The 19,093-nt window shown below is 45.5% G+C and overlaps 1 protein-coding gene across 1 annotated transcript in view; it reads right to left on the bottom strand.

Moving 5' to 3' along the window:
* Positions 1–19,093, bottom strand: part of FOXK1 (forkhead box K1) — a 70,982-nt gene that overhangs the window by 16,572 nt on the left and 35,317 nt on the right. Inside the window, exon 2 of the mRNA XM_053555833.1 lies at positions 3,611–3,796. Within this exon, the coding sequence (XP_053411808.1) occupies positions 3,611–3,796 (186 nt within the window). The remainder of the gene's footprint in view (positions 1–3,610; positions 3,797–19,093) is intronic.

Here is a 19,093-nt window from a genome sequence, read left to right as displayed (position 1 = left end):
TCACAAGTTACTTTCATTTTTGATCTCCACGTTGGAGAAATCAGGAAAGGCCCTCTTAAACAGCTTCAAAAATCTTGCCCTTCTGAGCAAAAAGGAGTTACTTTTGCTGTGCCTTTTCTCTCATTAATTGCAGAAGTTTTCTCAAAAACTTCTCGGGAGTAATTTTTAGAATGATGTCTGTTTTTGTAATACCTAGAAAATGATTAAACAATTTATTCTTTCCTAAAAATGTGTCTTCTCTGCAAAAAAGGAAAAAGGTCAAATGCTGCTAAAGATAGCGGAATGCATTTCAAAGAGAGTTCATTCATTTTCTGGGTGGAGTACTTCGGAGTAGAAAAAATAAACTGAAAAAAAAAAAAAAAAAAAAAAAAAAAAAAAGAAAACCAACCACACACACCCCACCCCACCCACTCCGGGAAACAGAAAACAGGAGCTCAGAGCAAAATGGGAAGGGGGTGTCTGATGGGAGGGTGGGGTCCGATGGAAGGGCTCCCTGTGGGGTACCCCTCCAGGAACAGCCGCCCAGACGGAAGGGGCTCAGTGGATGCCCGCATCGCAGTCGCCGAGGCCGCCCAGGTGAAGGCGCCCCAAATTAGGAAAGTGACCCTGGAAGGGGCGGGGCCAGGAGCTGACAGCTCAGACTCCGCCCCTTTACGGCCAGATCTCCGGGAGGGCTGCAGGGAAGGCGGAGAGTGTTTGTAAACACCTCGGCTCCACCCTACGACAGAAACTCAAACTGAAAAGGATCTTGGCAAGCAAAACCTCAAGGGCCTCTGAGGTTTCTAAATACTCAATTGAATTCCACAGCGCTAAGATAAACGGATGTAAACAGAGATCCTTTTATTATAACAATTGAAGGCCCAAAAGTGAGAGAGCCAGTCCCAGAGTTACTACTTGTTCCGCAAATAATTCTCCCAGCAAGAATCCAGTCCCTACCCAGGACAGAAGACTTTAAAGAACAGGACCCGTGGCAGGGGAAAAACCAGGCCACCTGAGCCCCCAATCCAAGCAGTAAGAAAGAAGGTCAGGTACAGACCAGGAGCAGAGTGGCTTCATCCTCCAACCCAAACTGCACTCACCTACCACCAGTCTAACTTCTCTGAAGAGCTCGATCTAGTCAGCGTGAGCTTTACTCACTTTGTAAAAAAGATCTTCTTTTAACTCCTTTACAAACTACGGCCTCTGTTCTAAAACAAAAGCTACTTTATATACAAACCTTTTATTGAGTAACTTTACCAGCTGTCTACTCTTTTATTTGGGTTATTACTGGTTAATATTTTATTAAGTCCTCCAGATATAAACCAAAACATTTTGCTTTCTTAAATAGCCTCTATTTGGCTGGATTAGAACCTGATATTAACAACCCATGCAGCTCTCAAGCCCCTTAACTAGGGCCTAGTTTGGACTGAAGTGGACATGAAAAGCCCTTCGCTATCCATGTTGGAGACAGCAGAGACCAGCCCTCTGACTAGTCTGAGCTCTTAGCAAGATGTGAACCTGTCTCAGCAACTGCTGCAACATCTGCTTTAAGGTGATACTGGAGAAAGACTTAAGTATATGTAAGGCATTCAATAGCTTTATTGAGATACAATTCACACATCATACAGTTTACCTTTTTAAAGTATGTGACTCAGTGGGTTTTTGGAATATTCACAAAGTTGTGTAACCATCATCACTAACTCTAAAACATTCTCTCATAAAGCTGTCAAGGAATAAATAAAACACCACATGTGTTTATGGTTCTGCAAACAGGACTAGACATATTCAAAAACTTGGGTTTCCAATAAGTTATCATTTATCATCACCATTATAAAGAATTATGAAATCACAGTGCTGGCTTGATAGACAGGGACCACAAGGCGCAGTGAAGCTTAATTAACTGGCCAAGTTACACACCTAGCCATTCACACGTCAGAACTTAGACTCTGGCCCTGACCTGTGGGCTCTGCCCCTTACATGCTGCTACTGAACTTTTCTCTCCACTAGGGAGAGAGTCATCCACCCCTGGCTCTGGGGAGAAAGGAAGCCAATTTCAAGCAACTCAAATGCAAATGGCTCCTCACTTGTAACTGAAGCTTCATGACAGGAAAACAAAAAGTTTAAGTAAAACACGGACTATGGCACTGGGGGAATCCAGCCCTCCAGGGTTATGGTCAAAGAGAAACCGATTTACAACTCTAACCTTAAAGGTGGTCAGCCCACTGGTCAGCAGGGTAGGGCCATGTGTGACTAGAACACAGGGATGGAGAATCTGCAGCTCCAAACCAGCAACAGTGTCAGGGTGTGCTTTAAAGGTGGCCCCAGACCCTTTCACAATGTATGTGAAGTCAACACAATTTTCACAACAATCTTAAAATGCAGCCTGCCTTTTCCGCAGGCTGAGGAACTGCTGTGTGCTGGGGCAGGAACCACTAAGCCACCCACCCGCAGGGCCATGGACCAGGAGCCCAGAGGGAAAAGCCAGTTTCATTTAAAAATATCTGTAATGAAGCAGTAAAAACTTCAAATTTATTAACTCCTGACCTGACCCTCAAGCATATGTCTTTTTCCATCCTGTGTACCAGGATGAGGAGCTGGCAGGACCAGGCAGTCCCCAGAGGTCCACATGACTGCGCTGCTTTTCTCCCTGACACCTTCCTGCAGCTTATCTTTGTACAGAATGCCAAGTAAGATAAAGTGTAAGGACTTTCCTTTCTCTGAAATCTAGATTAGCTTCTAAAATGTTACAAAGAGTTTCTACAAGTGAGGCTTACAAAAAAACAACGTTCCCCATATCCTGACAGATATACTTTAAAACATCTCAATGTGGCTTGGCATCTGTAGCTCAGAGGTTAGGGCGCTGGCCACATACCAGGGCTAGTGGGTTCGAACCCGGCCCAGGCCTGCTAAACAACAATGACAACTACAACAAAAAAATAGCTGGGCATTGTGGCGGGAACCTGTAGTCCCAGCTACTTGGGAGGCTGAGGCAAGAGAATCGCTTAGGCCCAAGAGTTTGAGGTTGCTGTGAACTGTGATGCCACAGCACTCCACTGAGGGTGACATAAAGAGACTGTCTCAAAAAAAATTTTTTTTTCAATGAGACAGTGTCACTCAGTTGTCCTGGGTAGAATGCTGCAGCATCATAGTTGACAGCAACCTCAAACTCTTAGGCTCTAACGATCCCCTTGCCTTAGCCTCCTCAGTAGCTGGGACTGTAGGCACCCGCCACAAGGTCCTATTAGTTTTTCTATTTTTAGTGGAGATGTGGTCTCACTGCTACTCAGGCTGGTCTTGAACTCCTGAGCTCAAGCAATCCACCCGCCGTGGCCTCCCAGAGTGCTAGGATTACAAGTGTGAGCCACTGCGCCCACCAACATTTCAATGTCTTTAAAAAAAGAAATACCTGTGCTTGCTTTAACAGACCCTAATATGTGAAACTTATCTTTATAAGAGTTCACCAGTGATTTTTACGTAAGCCATCAGCTAAACAGTTTTATAACTTCATGAACAAATGATTTCCCAGAAGACGTGGGCCCTGGTGCTGCATAGGACCACCCCCTCTCCCCATGGGGAGAAGGTAAGACCAACCTCTCTCCCAGTGGACAGAGACAGGCTGAGGGCCACCTACCTGATGGTGCCAGTTGGGGAGGGCACGGGGCTGACCAGGCTCCGGAGATCCGGCTCCGGGATGTGGATCTTGAGAGGTGAGATCTGTGGGTAGAGCGGCCGGAGAGGGGAGGCCGGAGCCTCCTCTTTGTGGTATAGTGATGTGAACTGGATCTTTATGGCTGTGCTGGGGAATCGGAAAGTACACCTGCAATGGGAGGGACAGCAGTGTGTTAGGTCAGGAGGACACAGAAGAGGGGAGGCCCCAATGCAGTCAAGGTGTGTCCTGCTTCACCTAAATATCTATGACTTAGCCCCCAAATCTGTGCCCCAAAGAGTATTTTCTATGCTTTTGTTAGGACACCGTGAACGTGAATTTTGGCTCTTTTGGACATCAGCTGTCCTTCTATGGTACATATTAACAGACAGATATAAACCCTCTCAGCCTGGTGCCCATAGCCACCTCCCATAGAGGCTCCGGACAGACAGAGACACTTCCTGTCTGAGACAGCAGCTGTGGTCACACCCAGGTGGGATTCGCCCCCTCACAAAGAATGTACGCATGGGCGGCGCCTGTGGCTCAAAGGAGTAGGGCACCGGCCCCATAGGCTGGAGGTGGCAGGTTCAAACCCAGCCCTGGCAAGAAACTGAAAAAAAAAAAAAAAAAAAAAACCAACCAACCAACCAAACAAACAAACAAAAACAACAAAGAATGTACACTGGAAAACTGAGATAACATGGTTGCCATTTACACAGAGATTTTATAGATAGGTTCCGTCACATCAACCAGAGGATAGGACAAAAGTAGAGAGTCTCAGAAAGTGGGGATCCTGCACTTCCGTCTAGGGCTTTAAACCACCAGCCCTGGGTTTTCTGCCGAAGATGACCACATGTAAACAAGCAGAGGACTGCCAGGCTCAGGTGTCAAAGCAAACACCCATGTGCTTGGATGAGCAGGTGAAGACTATCCTACATTCATCTGGTTCTAAGAAACTTCTACCTATTAAAAAATTTAGGCTTTATTTACCCAAAACACCTTCTGATTTCTAAACTGACAAGTTACCAACCAAAGAGTGGCTAACTACAGGACTCAGTTAAAAAAACAAAACCAAAGGGCGGCGGCGCCTGTGGCTCTATTATCTATTATCCCCCCATAATCCAGAGGTGGCAGGTTCAAACCTGGCCCTGGCCAAAAACGAAACAAAACCAAACCCAATTAGTGCAGCCTGCCCACCAAAGACAAGCAACACTGGCCAGCGGTACAACTTTTTAGACAGGGCTCCCTGTAAAGCATGGATGGAAGGACAGAATGTGTGTAAACACTTATCTATATGCCCTTTTAATAGTCTCAGAAGGGGTCCAGCTCATGCGGGAATTCAACACTTGACCATGGTGAGATCTGCAGTGTGACCTGCACAGAGCCTCTGGACAGCTGGCTGCTCGGTCTACCCCTGTGTTTAATCCTGTAGTTATGTTTAAATAGTAAATCTAACACAAATCTTGCACAGACATGAGCAAACGCCCCTTCTATTTTAGGACCCCTTTGCTCTTAGTGAAATAGTTTCTAAAAAGTAGGGTTTAAGAAAAGGTTACGATATGATCTACAATCCAGAAAGGGAATGAAAGAAGGGTCCTTTTGAGTCTTTGCCTGGGGACCCACTTCAAAGGAAGTGACTCAGCACTGCATGTGGTGCTTTTTCCCATGTCTGCTCTGACAGCCACACTGCCCACACCCAACAGAGAAAAATCAGTAACTGAAACTGCCTCCACTGGGCCAGTGCTGGGTGTTCCCAAGGCCTCACCATGACGGCACACTCTGCCGCTGGCAGGTTAAGCACTAGGCTGCTATCTGACCTCCAGGTACTAGGTTTGTATTTCTAAACACAATATCAGAATAGAAGGATTTTGATCCTGTTTGTAGGAGGGGGCCTCCTGGGAGGCACAGCTCAGATGCTGAAATGTGAACGGGGATGGTGGTCTCTAATGGGTAGTCAGCATCACTCCTGTGGTTCTGGCTTAAAGGGCAACCCAAGGCTGTTTTAAAATATTCTGCAATTTTCTCTCTTCTTAAGTCATGTATAAAGGAACGTCTGATGTCATTTCCACTCTCTTTAGTTTCCCACAGCCCACTGGAAATTCCCTCCACCAGTACTTTGGCTTGAAGGGCACAGCACCCACTTTTCTAAGCTGCTCTGTGAGGCCCCTGGGCTCTTCTGTAAGTCACAGAGCCAGCATCTGTCCAGGCTCAGGTATCTGAGGAAGGGCCACATGCCCCTGATCCATGGAGATAAGGGGAGAACCTTGGAGCCAGACTCTGGCTGAGGGTTCCCATCAGGTGAGCTGCACTGGGCTAAGGTAAGCTCCACTTGGGAACAATAGAGCCAAAGGAACACAGTGTACATGGTGTGCATGGGGTGTGTGTATGTGCGCGTGCGCACGCGTGCTTGTACACACACCCTATTCTACCAATGCTGGACAGGAAGGCCGGAATGATGACAAGTATTTAAAGATGGTCTCTTTGACCCTTCACTAGTTTTCTCTTTCCCCGATTTCCTCAATTGCTACATACCAGCAAAATAAGCTATATCTGACAATTTGCCAGAAGTGCATGTAGTAAAGACTTTTGACCTTCTGTGGTGTGAAAGCCCCTGTGCTTATATCAGATTATATCACACTAGACCATCAAGGTCAACTGGAAAAAAGACGTGGCTTCTGCCCCATAACAGGTGGGGAACTTCAAAGAACAGGATTCAGATGTGAGGCAAAAAAGAGGCATGTGGGCTCCTTGGGTCCAGGAATCTGGAAGCCAGGGCAGAAAGGCCTCTCCAGACCACCCCTCCCTCTACCTCCTGGCTTTGATCCTGAGTCTTATTGAGTGCAGAAATGGGAGGTGAGGAGACACACCATACAGGTGACACCATCAGAGAAGAAAATCAGCTTGGAGCCACCTGACCCAATCTCTTCTCACTTCCATTTTCTTCACTAACAAATGAAATGGCCTAAATAGAAGCGATCACCTTGAAGGTGCTTTCCAGTTAGAAAAACTAAGAATCTAGATAACATGTGCATATAGATTGAGGTTTTAATAAAACAAAACAACATTTTACAGAACGGGCAGGGATCTGGATATGTCAGACAAAACCAAATACCATCTATAAATGGTATCAGTAGGACAATTTCCTACTGTAATAGTAGTTTAGTAATTAAGGCTTAACAATAAACATTTTTTTAAATTAAATCATAGCTGTGTACATTAACACAATCATGGGGTACAATGTGCTGGTTTTATATACAATTTGAAATATTTTCATCAAACTGGTTAACATAGCCTTCAGGGCATTTTCTTAGTTATTGTGTTAAGACATTTATATTCTACAATTAGTAAACTTCACATGTACCCTTGTAAGATGCACCGTAGGTGTGGTCCCACCAATTACCCTTCCTCCACCCATCCTCCCCCCTCCCCTCCTCTCTCTCTCTGCCCTTTCCTCATATTCTTGGGCTATAATTGCGTTATAGTTTGACACAGTAGGGCTGAGTACAATGGATACTTTTTCTTCCATTCTTGAGACACTTTGCTAAGAAGAGTTATGTTCCAGCTCCATCCATGTAAACATGAAAGAGGTAAAGTCTCCATCTTTCTTTAAGGCTGCATAATATTCCATGGTGTACATATACCACAATTTATTAATCCATTCGTGGATCGATGGGCACTTGGGCTTTTTCCATGACTTAGCAATTATGAATTGGGCTGCAATAAACATTGTGGTACAAATATCTTTGTTATAATGTGATTTTTGGTCTTCTGGATATATACCTAGTAGAGGAATTGTAGGATCAAATGGTAGGTCTATTTTGAGTTCTCTAAGTGTTCTCCAAACATCTTTCCAAAAGGAACGTATTAGTTTGCTTTCCCACCAGCAGTGTAGAAGTGTTCCCTTTTCTCCACATCCACGCCAACATCTCTGGTTTTGGGATTTTGTGATATGGGCTAATCTTACTGGAGTTAGATGGTATCTCAAAGTAGTTTTGATTTGCATTTCTCTGATGATTAAGGATGATGAGCATTTTTTCATATGTCTGTAGGCCATGCACCTGTCTTCTTCAGAGAAGTTTCTATTCAACTCCTTGCCCACCCCGAGATGGGATCACTTGTTTTTTTCTTACTAATACGTTTGAGTTCTCTGTGGATTCTGGTTATTAAACCTTTTTCGGAGACATAACCTGCAAATATCATCTCCCATTCTGAGAGCTACCTGCTTGCTTTACTTACTGTGTTCTTGGCTGTGCAGAAGCTTTTCAGTTTGATCAAGTCCCAGTAGTGTATTTTTGGTGTTGCTTCAATTGCCCGGGGGGTCCTCCTCATAAAATATTCACCCAGACCGATTTCTTCAAGGGTTTTCCCTGCACTTTCTTCTAGTATTTTTATAGTTTCATGTCATAAGTTTAAATCTTTAATCCAGTGAGAGTCTATCTTAGTTAATGGTAAAAGGTGTGGGTCCAGTTACAATAAACATTTTTATCTTTGCTGTAACAGCTATTTTAAAAGCATCACCTGATTCACTTCCAAAAATTATCCTGAAGCAGGTTATCTGCTAACTCAGGCGGAGGAGGAGAAAACAGCAGGAAGGATGCTGCTTTATTTCTAATCGATGTCTCCCCAGGGTGCTCACAAACTTGCCAATTACACCTCTCCCTGTAATATTTCCATTAAGGGGTGGGTTCCTAGCAGGAGAGTTAATGAGCATGCCTTGCAATTACCGTATTTTCCAGAAGGAGCTGTGTATTCCATCTTACACCCGACTACACACACACTGCCTGTTTTTCCTGTTGGAAATACCTACTAAGGCCCAGGGTGTTCCCATGCCAGAACTTCTGTCCACCACTCAGAAGGGTTCCCATATGAGCCAGAGCCTACCCTTGGAGGAAATCTCTCTAAAACATTCTTACCCAATTTACAGAGAAAGAAGGGACATGCTGGGGTGAGGGGTGGGGGATGGAGAGTGACGAAATGGTTACCAAGGAATGGGTTTCTTTGGGGAGGTGATAAAAATGTTCTAAAACTGACTGTGGTGACAGTTGCACAACTTTGTGAATACATTAAAAATCACAGAATAGAACATTTAAATGGGTTAGTTGTATATTTTATCTCAATGTTCTTGCCCTAAAACTCCCACACCAAGGGCCTATTCTGGCCTTGGATATTCCCCAGGTCCGTCTGGAAATGGAAGACTCCTGGAATTGGGCCAAACTGAGGATGAGCTGGTTTAAGATGAGGCTGCCTCATTCAGTAGCAGGTCAGAGATCCCCCCAGGACCCGTACTGAGCCCAAGTGACCTAGGACATGGCACCAAACTTCCTTTTGCTGAAGAGAAGTTTTGAGAGGAGAAGCATTTCATTTTGAGAGGAGAAGCATCCCACCACCTACCCCACTACCCAGAAAGTTGTCACAGAAATAAAAATTGTCCACTTAATTCCTGGTGGTATAAAGGCAGCTAACTTTATTTATTTTTTTTTTTGTAGAGACAGGGTCTCACTTTATGGCCCTCGGTAGAGTGCCATGGCCTCACACAGCTCACAGCAACCTCCAACTCCTGGGCTTAAGCGATTCTCTTGCCTCAGCCTCCCGAGCAGCTGGGACTACAGGCGCCCGCCACAACGCCCAGCTATTTTTTTTGGTTGCAGTTTGGCCGGGCCGGGTTTGAACCCGCCACCCTCGGTATATGGGGCCGGCGCCTTACCAACTGAGCCACAGGCGCCGCCCAAGGCAGCTAACTTTATTGTAGAGGCAAAGAAATAATGAGCGAGAGAGAGGAAAGTTTATGGGAGAGCTTCCAGGGAGTATTTTAAAGTTAAGGTAGTAGACTCCTCCTCTCCCCAGGCCCTTCCTTCTACCCCACAGAAGGCCCTTCTTCAGTTTACTTTCTGGAGAGGCTGAACCTTAAAGCCTAGACTAGGGCATCCGACACAAAGAACAGCAGGGAATGTCCTTCCATGGGGGACACAGACTCAGGACCATGGGGCTCCCGCTCCCCATCCCTCTGCTCCTGTTTCCCAGGGCCAAATGGCCACACCCAAGGTAGCCAGAGTGCGACACTCTCCAACAGGACAGATGCTTGGGGAATGTGTCCAATAAGGAGCACGGGATACTGGGAGCAAAAGACAACGCAGACCCCTATATCTCCCCAAGAAGAGAAAGGGCATTATATCTGCTGACCAAGGACAGGACTGCAGGAAGGCATGTCTGGGGAAAAACAAATCTGGGACAATTTAAAAATGACACAGAAAACTTCAAAAGGAAACTGGGATGACAGACTCAAAAACCTCTTCCAGAAAAGACAAAGAAAGAGAAATTTTAGAGGCTCTGTCCTGGAGCACTGATATTTGAATCAGAGTGACTCCACAAAGGTCACTCCCCCTCAGAGCTACACCAGGGTACAGACTGTGCTGTCTCCTTGCGCTGCATAATGTCATGTCTGCCACAAGACAGTCTCTGCCTCTCAGGAACCTAGATGCTTAGAGAAATGATGATTCATGTACAGCCCCCAGAGCAGCAGCTCTGTCCCAGCACACTCATGAAATACCACTGTCCCAGAGAAGACCCTCTAGAGCAGCGGTTCTCAACCTGTGGGTTGCGACCCATAGAAACTGTATTAAAGGGTTGCGGCATTAGGAAGGTTGAGAACCACTGCTCTAGAGACTCTGATCTGCCCAAGGACCACTAGGACTGAGGAACAAGGCAGGGCTCCAATTTGAAAGCCTTGCAAAAGACACAGCAGGGGACTGTATGAAGACCTCTGTGAGAACATGAATTGCTAAGGGTGCAAAGTAAATGCTGACCTGCCTGGCCTGGCCACTGCAAATGACAAGCCTGGATTCTGGTGGTGCCCCAAGCAGCTGGGAGGGAGGGGACTTGGGAGATGGGGTGCCCAACAACACCTGGGATTCCCATAAGTTGGGGTTTAATTTGGGGACTGCTGGTCTGGAAATAAGAGGTGCTGAAAGTGTTTAACATAACACAAACTTCTGTTAATTCAAATTATATAAAAAACATAATTATTAAGGGTGGTATTCTTATTAAAAAATTTAATAAGTAAAAATAACAATATCCCAATTCATAAACCCCACCTGAGACACAGCACAGCACAGCACTGGCAGGTGGCAGAAGCAACTGAGGGGCTCTGCAGCCTGCCCAGCTCTGAGCAGAGACCTACCTTGCTTGTGGATTTTCCAAGCACATTTTCCTTCACATCTTATTTTGTAAATTGGCTAAAACAAACAAACAAACAAAAAAAACACCCCTGACAGGCTCTAGATCTCCCTGAGGGGATGGTTGAAGGAACAATGGTGTGAACTTGATGGAGAAATGTTTTGTGGCCATTTAAAAGGACACCTTCCAGTACTGCGGGTCTCTGGGCAAATCTACCATATTAGCCTTGTTTCTCTCGTCAGGAAAATCAGGTAGTTAGAGTGGATATTCTTAGAGTTCTTGTGACTATTAAAGGATCCGAGCACAGAAAGCGGAAACACACACAACATGTGACACGGCTAAATGCTGGTCCTGGCCTGTGGAGGAGTGTGACAGTGTACATGAGACTCGGTAAATGAAAATAGCAGAAGACCAAGCAGAATAGTAGCTGGTGGCTAAAGGCATGGATGTAAAATCGGACAAACCTGGTGGGAAACTGTGTTGTTCAAGTACTCTGGGAGTACCTGGGGCAAGTCACTTGGTCCACGCCCGTCAGGTGGATGTGGCCTCAGTGTGGCGGCAGTTTGTGAGGCTGCGAACGCCAGCCCTGACCACAATGCCTGGCACACGGCTTTTGAACATGTTTCAGTCATCCTTGCTATTACTAGAAGGAGAAATGAACACAGCCGTGGGTGAGGGTGGCTTACAGCAAACCTCTCTTTGTACAAAATGTTCTTAATATGTTGTCACCATGTCCTATAAGAAACAAAAAGACTCAAGAATGGGGCAGGGGTAAAGCTGTTATATACTAGATAACAGGTTACTATCACATTTTACATGGGACAATGGGTCTTTTAGGCATCCAATAAAGTATGAAGCTTGGCCCTGGCCTGCTAGGTGGTCCTGCTCTGAGGGGAGGGAGAATGTCCCTTGGGGCCCAGGGCGCAGACCCCCCCCAAGAGGTGGAAAAGTGGAAAGGCCTCCAGGATCCCAAATAGCCCCAGGGGTCCCCTCACCCTCCTGCCAGCGTGATTGCTGCACATGCAATCAGGTGACCTTCCTAGGGTGGGCCGTGTTACACAAGAGCTGAAATTGGAATGCCAGTGATGCTGAGTTTTGTAAGAGCGCCACAGAAAAATAAGACTTCAGGAAATGGTATTGAAAGAAACTTTTACACACAAAATTCCCAAATCAAAGAATTCTGACAATCTTGAAATTTTTCTACCCTAAAATATCTTCTGTTAAAAACTTAATAAATTTGCTAGAACACCCACTAAAAAGAACAAAAGCATCAACAGCTGTGGGCACTTTTCTACTGCAGAGACTCCAGCTTCACTGGCAAGCTCAGCAGCACAAAACAGTGAAGGAACGCAAATTACAGATGAACCAACACAGCGAGAATGTCTAAAGTGTGGAAAATAAAATACAAACTCAAACTAGAAAAGGCAAAAGGAAATACACAGCCAGGCTCTAGGAAGGTGCAATAACTGTTGTTCTTGATCAGGTGGCCAAATGTGCAAGGCGCCTCCCACACTTACTGGCTCCCCAAAATGTGGGGTGTACAAATTAAATACAGTACTGGTTCTCTTATTTATAAGTGACTTAACTTTCTTTGTGTTTTCCTATGGCCTAGTTTTTTTAAATAAAGAGAATGCACTTATTTTTACAATCAGGCAAACAAACTAATTCTATTTGGAAAAAAGAAAAAAGACATCAAGAGACTTAAGCCTCTACCCTGAATGGTTAACCTGAAGTGAAAACTGAAGCAAAAAGTCTGACCAAAGTCAGTGGGGTTTCTTTTTAAAACTGATTATCTTGGCCTCTATTTCTGGAGTATCCTGGGTGGTGAAAAGGGCGAGAGACCCCACAGAGGTAGGACGGCCATGACACACTGCCCTCCCCAGGGCACAGGTGCAACGTCTTGTCAGGTGGGCCTCCCAGCGGTCAGCAGTCCTAAGTACCCTGATGCAGCAGAGGATAAGGAAGTTAGCCCCAGGGTTCATGGCTCTTCATGGTTGTCCCCCTGCTTCTCAGGAGTAGCCTCTTCTGGGAGATGACCACGTTCAAGTCCAGCAGTGGGGGATTTGCAGTAGCTCCTACAGTATCATCCACAGAGTCCAGGAGACCCTGAGACTGTGATTCAGCCAGATCGGGTGGATCCCAGTATCTGCATTGTTAGCAGTACTCCCCAAGAGAATCTTGTCCTTCAGAGACCCTTGTTTTCACGCAAGTTTACAGAACTGCCAGAGACCCCAGTAAATCCAAGGTAGAGCTCCACAAGGGGCCAGGCATGAATGGCTCTATACTCCAGCCTGGGAGAAAAGCCCACTGCATGCCTATCCTAACGACAATCCTGAAGGTCTGAGAGGAGACACACCCTGCACACGGCTGAGGCCTGTGTCTCCCCATGAAAGACAGCCGAGAGAGTATATTAGTGGAGCTGCCAGCAACATAGGGTGGGAGGGGCACCCCCAGGCTGTCCTTCCAGGGACATTCTCATCCCGATGTGGGGATTCATCGGATTTAAAACAAACAGAGAAAAAAAAAAAAAATCACTGTGTAAGTTGAGTTCCCAAACTTTTTAGTTTGGGAAATCAAATAAGGCAGAAGGTCCAATGTATCTGGAAAAGAAAATTACTTCAAGATTAGCCTAAAATGCAACCAAAGATCATCCAGGAGGGTGAATGGAGGCACCCAAGGGCCAACTTTCTAAAGTTCAGTTCCAAACAGAACTCAGCCCTTCAGAGGGGCATCCTGTGCTTTACAGCTGAAACCAGGCAAGCACATGACTGGACTCTGCAGAAGTCACAGTCTGCACCCTCTGGGACTGGCATGGAGAGAGCAAAGCATATGTGGGATTGGAGCTTGCTAAATGAGCAATGCAAATCCTCTTTTATTCTTTGCCTCTATACTGATTTAAAGAAGGTGCTTTTGAAAAGTCCAAATGAATCAATCTACAGATCTTCATAAAATGCTGTCCACAGTAATTCAACTTAATCATTCACTGGACACCTGACTGGTACTATGTACAAGATACTAGCTTGTCCAAATAAACTTAAATCCTTCAAGATTGTGTTCTCAAAACCTCTTCTCTCTTGAGGCAGCCTTCCTTGAACTCCCTGGGCTCATTTCCCACACTTAACTTAGAAGCAGGTTTTGTTTTGTTTTTAGAAATGGGGTCTTGCTATATTGCCCAGGCTGGCTTCAAACTTCTGGGCTCAAGCAATCCTCCCGCCACAACCTCATCAGTAGCTGGGACTACAGGCATGAGCCAGCACGCCTGGTCAGGATCAGGTCTCCTCTTCCTTACTGGACTGCAAACTCTTCGAAGAACCATAGCTACTACTGCTACTGGGCTATTCTCCCCACAACATGTGATATACACAGAGCAGGTGGCCAGTGTGTGTACATACAGCACGTGCATTTTAGTGCACATCAGTAAGAATTCATAAAAACGTATTTCTCTCAGTAATTGAGAATCTACTAGAAGTAAATGCACATTAACAAGCTTCTCATATATGGCAGAATGAGATCAGCGCTAAAAAGCCTGGACAACATGGAAAACAACCTGCTGGTTCAAATGTGCTCATTGGATCTTACAAAAAACACAGACAAATTAATTATCAGACTTTTCTTATCTTGGACTAATCCTGAGAGGACAGCAACAATCCTACCTTCACTGTGTTTAGTAGGCTTAATCAGTGAAAGAATCAGAGAACGCTCAGCAGCAGGAAGGGGCCATGTTGCTTTTCCATGCACACGGTAGGGGCAGAGGTGGCCATCAACTAAACTAATAAAATCCATGTCCCATCTTTTAAAAAGAGAGGTTTATGTGAAAACAGAAGCTTCCTGGGCAATCTCTGGTGTCCTAAGGGCTAGGCTGCCATGGGATTAAAGTGTCGCTAAACAAGGGTGGGGGAGGGCACCAGGGTCATCTTTGCAGTTATCAACGTCAGTCCATTCTAATACTAATGTGATATGAAAACAAAAGCTGTGATTATCTGTATTTTATAGATAACTTTTCCTCCCCTTCTGAAGGATGGGTGTCTAAGCACGAACATAAGGACCTCACAGAGGCTCAGGAAAGGTGCCAGTGTCCAGCAGGCAGATCAGTCGCCAAACAAGCAACAATCCTGTTTCCGCAGATAAATGCACTGCCCAGCTGCCTGGTTCACACTCCCCAGTGACTCTTTGACGTGATGACTGCAAATAATCGGCCTTCAGTCAGCCACTAGGACCTGGCAGTGGTTCTTCTCTCACTTGGCACTGACGCACAAAAGCAGAACACTGGACTTGAGAGTAACGTGCAAAATCAAGAGTCTTTTGTCTAACCCTTAATTAACATGGAATTCAGTAATAATATCTAAAAATCATTATCTGTTATTATTTATACTACTCACTAAGCATTTTAAGTATATTAACCAACCAAAGTGTCCCACTTCTCTGCATGCTTTAGTCTTATATAAATACACATACTTAAAGGCCAGTACAGTAAAGTCTCCAGCCTTGTTACTTCCCCTGACCACATAGTGGGCAAAAAGAGAAAACGTGAAGACAAAGCAGCTGTTGAAATGTAGAGGGAGAGAAGAAGCAAAGGGAAACAGAGCAGGAATAAGCTTGCAATATTTATTTTCTGGATTCAAGCAGCTCCAAAAGGCTTTTAGAGGCCCGGACCCTCCTGGCACCCTCAAATAGACTCCAGGAAAAGCCTCATCCTTAAATAAAAGCCTTAGTCTGCCAAAAAAATAGCAATCTTCTAGGCAAAACATGTGAAAACCTTCTGTTCCTCCCCTCACACAGACATTAATTACTACCCAAGTTATTTAAAACTTTTCCTTTCAATACCATCCTCAAAGACAGCAGCAAAGCTCAAAAGAGAGAACCCCAAAATATAAACCTCAACCACGCCTTAATAAAGGGCAAAATTATTGTATTCACTGTTTAAAAAAAAGTTCCATTTGTCAAAACCAAACAGGGATAGTGTCTAAAAAAATGCTTCAAAAATCGCTTCCTTGCTTTAGTCACTACAGCAGAGCTCAGCTTACATCCCTAATATGGAGAATCTGACCAGGTCCGAGCCCAGACCTGAACGCTGCACCTCCCGCACCCCAGGGGCCCGCCACGCCTGCACGTACGCCAGGCCCTCGGCCCATCCGCCCTGAGTGCCACACCTGGCTCCCAGCCCACTTCCCTGAGAACTAAAACCTCCCAGGGCCCAGGGAGCTGCCACAGTTGGCAGAGATTGAGAAATCCTCTACAATCGGCAGTGCCACCCACTAGGGCCAGTCGCCAGCCTGGGTGTGTCCATTACCAACCAAGCTCTGGGCAGCTCCTCCTCTCTGGATACTGTTACGCACCCCAAGAGCACAGGCGAGTCCCAGCGAGTGAGTTGCACAGATAAAACATGAGCTGAGGCCCCACTGGGCCACTGATTCCTTGGTTCTTAATTGCCACAGGGGCCCAGCCCTGCTGTTCAGGCCTCCGACTGCAGTGGCAGGAGGCTGCCTTCTTTCAGGGGTGCTGGGGCTCCTAAAACAACCAGGCTGGGCTTCACTTTGGGCACAGCAGTAAAAACTAACCTGATCACATTGCCCCCCATTGTGCCCTAGCAGCCCAAGGAGATTGCACTCCATGTTCATTTTATTTCCTGCTACGGCAAAAGGGGAATCAAGACACCAGCATTCTGAGGATCGGTATTCTCAAGAAGAAGCTCCTGCTTTCCCACATGATCCCAGCTTCCAGTGAAGTGAAGCCAGGAGAGAGAGAACGCAGTGAGCAGCCAACACAGGCTAGAGTTTCCACCGGTGCTGCGCATGGTGAGATGGCCCAGAGGGCAGGGTACCCTCCCCAAACCCAGTTTCCTTCTCCCTTCCCTCACTGTTCTTCTGGGTAGTCACACACCCAGATAGAAGACTACACTTCCTGCTTCCTTTGCAGTTGGAGACAACCAGTGGAAAGAGAGGGGCGACTACTGGACAACCTCACAGAAGCCCTGAGAGGCACGTTAGGATCACTGTACACCACCCCTCTGACCCACTTCTGGCCTAGAGTGGAAATGTAATGACCAGTGCACCAGCAACCTTCCTGGGCAACGAGGCTGCCTTGAGAACAGAGCCTCACAGAACAGTGGAGTGTGGGCCCAAAGCCTGGGCTGGGCGCAGCCTGAAATAGAGGCACATACAAGGCACACAACCTCTGCTGCTGTACACATCTTAGACAAAACAGAATTGCTTGGAGTTAAAAAAGGACAATTACGTCAGAGCTCCCCAACTAAAGAAAAAACATGCCTAGGCAAAGAATTTATGAAGAAGACCCAAAGGTAATCATAGCAACACCAAAAATTAATAAATAGGACTTGATATATTAAAAAGCTTCTACACAGCCAAGGAAACAATCAATACAGCAAACAGACAACCCACGGAATGAGAGAAAATATATTTTGCATGCTCTACATCTGATAAAGGGCTAATAAACACAATCTACAAAGAACTCAAGCAAATCAGCAAGAAAAAAAATCAAACAACCCCATTTAAAAAAAAGGGCAAAAGACACAACAGAAGCTTTTCAAAAAAAAAAACCGACTAATAGCCAATAAACATGAAAAAATGCTCAATGTTTCTACTCATCATGAAAATGTAAATCAAAGCACAATGAGAGATCATCTAATCCAGTGAGAATGGCTCTTACCAAAAACTCCTAAAACAACAGATGCTGGTGTGGACACAGAGAGAAAGGAGCTCTTAAGGACGGCAAGCTATTACCTCTACAGAAAGCCATATGAAGACACCTCAAAGAACCAAAAGCAGACCTACCATTTGCTCCAGCAAGTCCACCGTTGGGTAGTTACACAAAGAAGAAAGCCGTTTTATCAAAAAGACACTTATTGACTATTGCAGAATAATTCAGTCATAAAGATGTATCATCAACCCACGTGCCCATCAATACACGAGTGGATTAATGAAATGTAGTCAATGTCTACCATGGAGTACTACTCAGTGTTTGCCAGGCCAGGGAAACAGCTGTCCTCAGTAAAAAAATGGGTAACAACCTGGATGGCACTGGAGGTCATTCTTCTAAGTGAAGTATCACAAGAATGGAAAAACAAACACCTCATGTACTGACTATTAAATTTGAACTATCCATCAACTCCCATGTGCACATATGGAAGCAAAACTCAATGGAATTCAAGCAGGTGGGAGGGGAGGAGTAAATTCACCCCTAAAGGGTACAGGGCACACTCTCTGGGTGATGGGGACATACTTACAATTGTGACTCAAATTGCACAAAAGCAATCCATGTAATCAAAACATTTGCACATCTGTAGTATTCTGAATTTTTAGAAAATAATTTAAAAATACATAAAAGAAGCTTCAGAATAAAAATAAAACTCTGGATGGTCCATGGAATCAAGTCAGAAGGGAGTGGTATTTCAGGCACTGTCTGGTACCCAGCAACTCAGCATACCAAGAGCTTCTTTTGCAACATCATTATCATTTTCACTCACACAAATTAAGAAACCAAAATACCCAAAAGCCTCGGACAAAATAAGAAGCAGAAAATGCAAGGTCATTTTAAGTTTTCAAAAATTGATGGTAATTATTTTGAACAGCATCTGGTCGAAAGAGCAGAAAGTGCCCTGCATTCCTGCAAGTCCCTGTGCTTTATCCTGTGCCAGGGGTGACCCTGCCATGGCAACAAGGAACCGTGTTTGCAAAGGAGCAGCAGTGGGTCCACTGGGAGGCACAGGGACAGCCAGACCTGACCTGCACAGCACAGTGCAAGGGCTTCCTCTGTTATTTTTAGTATGCTTCTAACTCAGCAAGATTATTCAAAGATGGTCCTTGAATGAAGAATGCAAAGTTAGTCAGCTGGGAACATCCCCCCCCTCCAAATAAAAAAACCCCCAAACAAAACAGCTTTGAGAAGACAAATTAAGCCAACTTTTTTTAGACAGTGTTTCTTCTACTACTGTTTGTCACTCTGGGGCCAAGGTGCAACTACTCTTCAGGAGTCAGGCAAATCTGCGGGTCTGGCGAGGGGCCCTGCAAACTGCCATTGGGGCCCACCCAGCAACTCAGTGACTGTGGACACACACCTGCCCTGACCACCTCCCAGCACTGTCCTGCTTACTGAACAGGGGAGGCACTGTCATCATCAGCTCCACAAGGCTTAGGGCACAAAGATTTCTGTTCAGGACCATGAAACTAATATGTGGCAGAATTGGGATCCGAACCCAGAACACCCTCTTATCCAGCTCTCAAGGTCTGAGGGTACCTGCATTGACCACTTCACACAGAGCCTGCCATGCACCTGACC

Source organism: Nycticebus coucang, chromosome 12 (assembly GCF_027406575.1).
Source record: "Nycticebus coucang isolate mNycCou1 chromosome 12, mNycCou1.pri, whole genome shotgun sequence".
Classification (NCBI taxonomy): Eukaryota; Metazoa; Chordata; class Mammalia; order Primates; family Lorisidae; genus Nycticebus; species Nycticebus coucang.
Note: the sequence above shows the minus strand (reverse complement) of the source record. Positions and strands in the feature narration are given on the sequence as shown.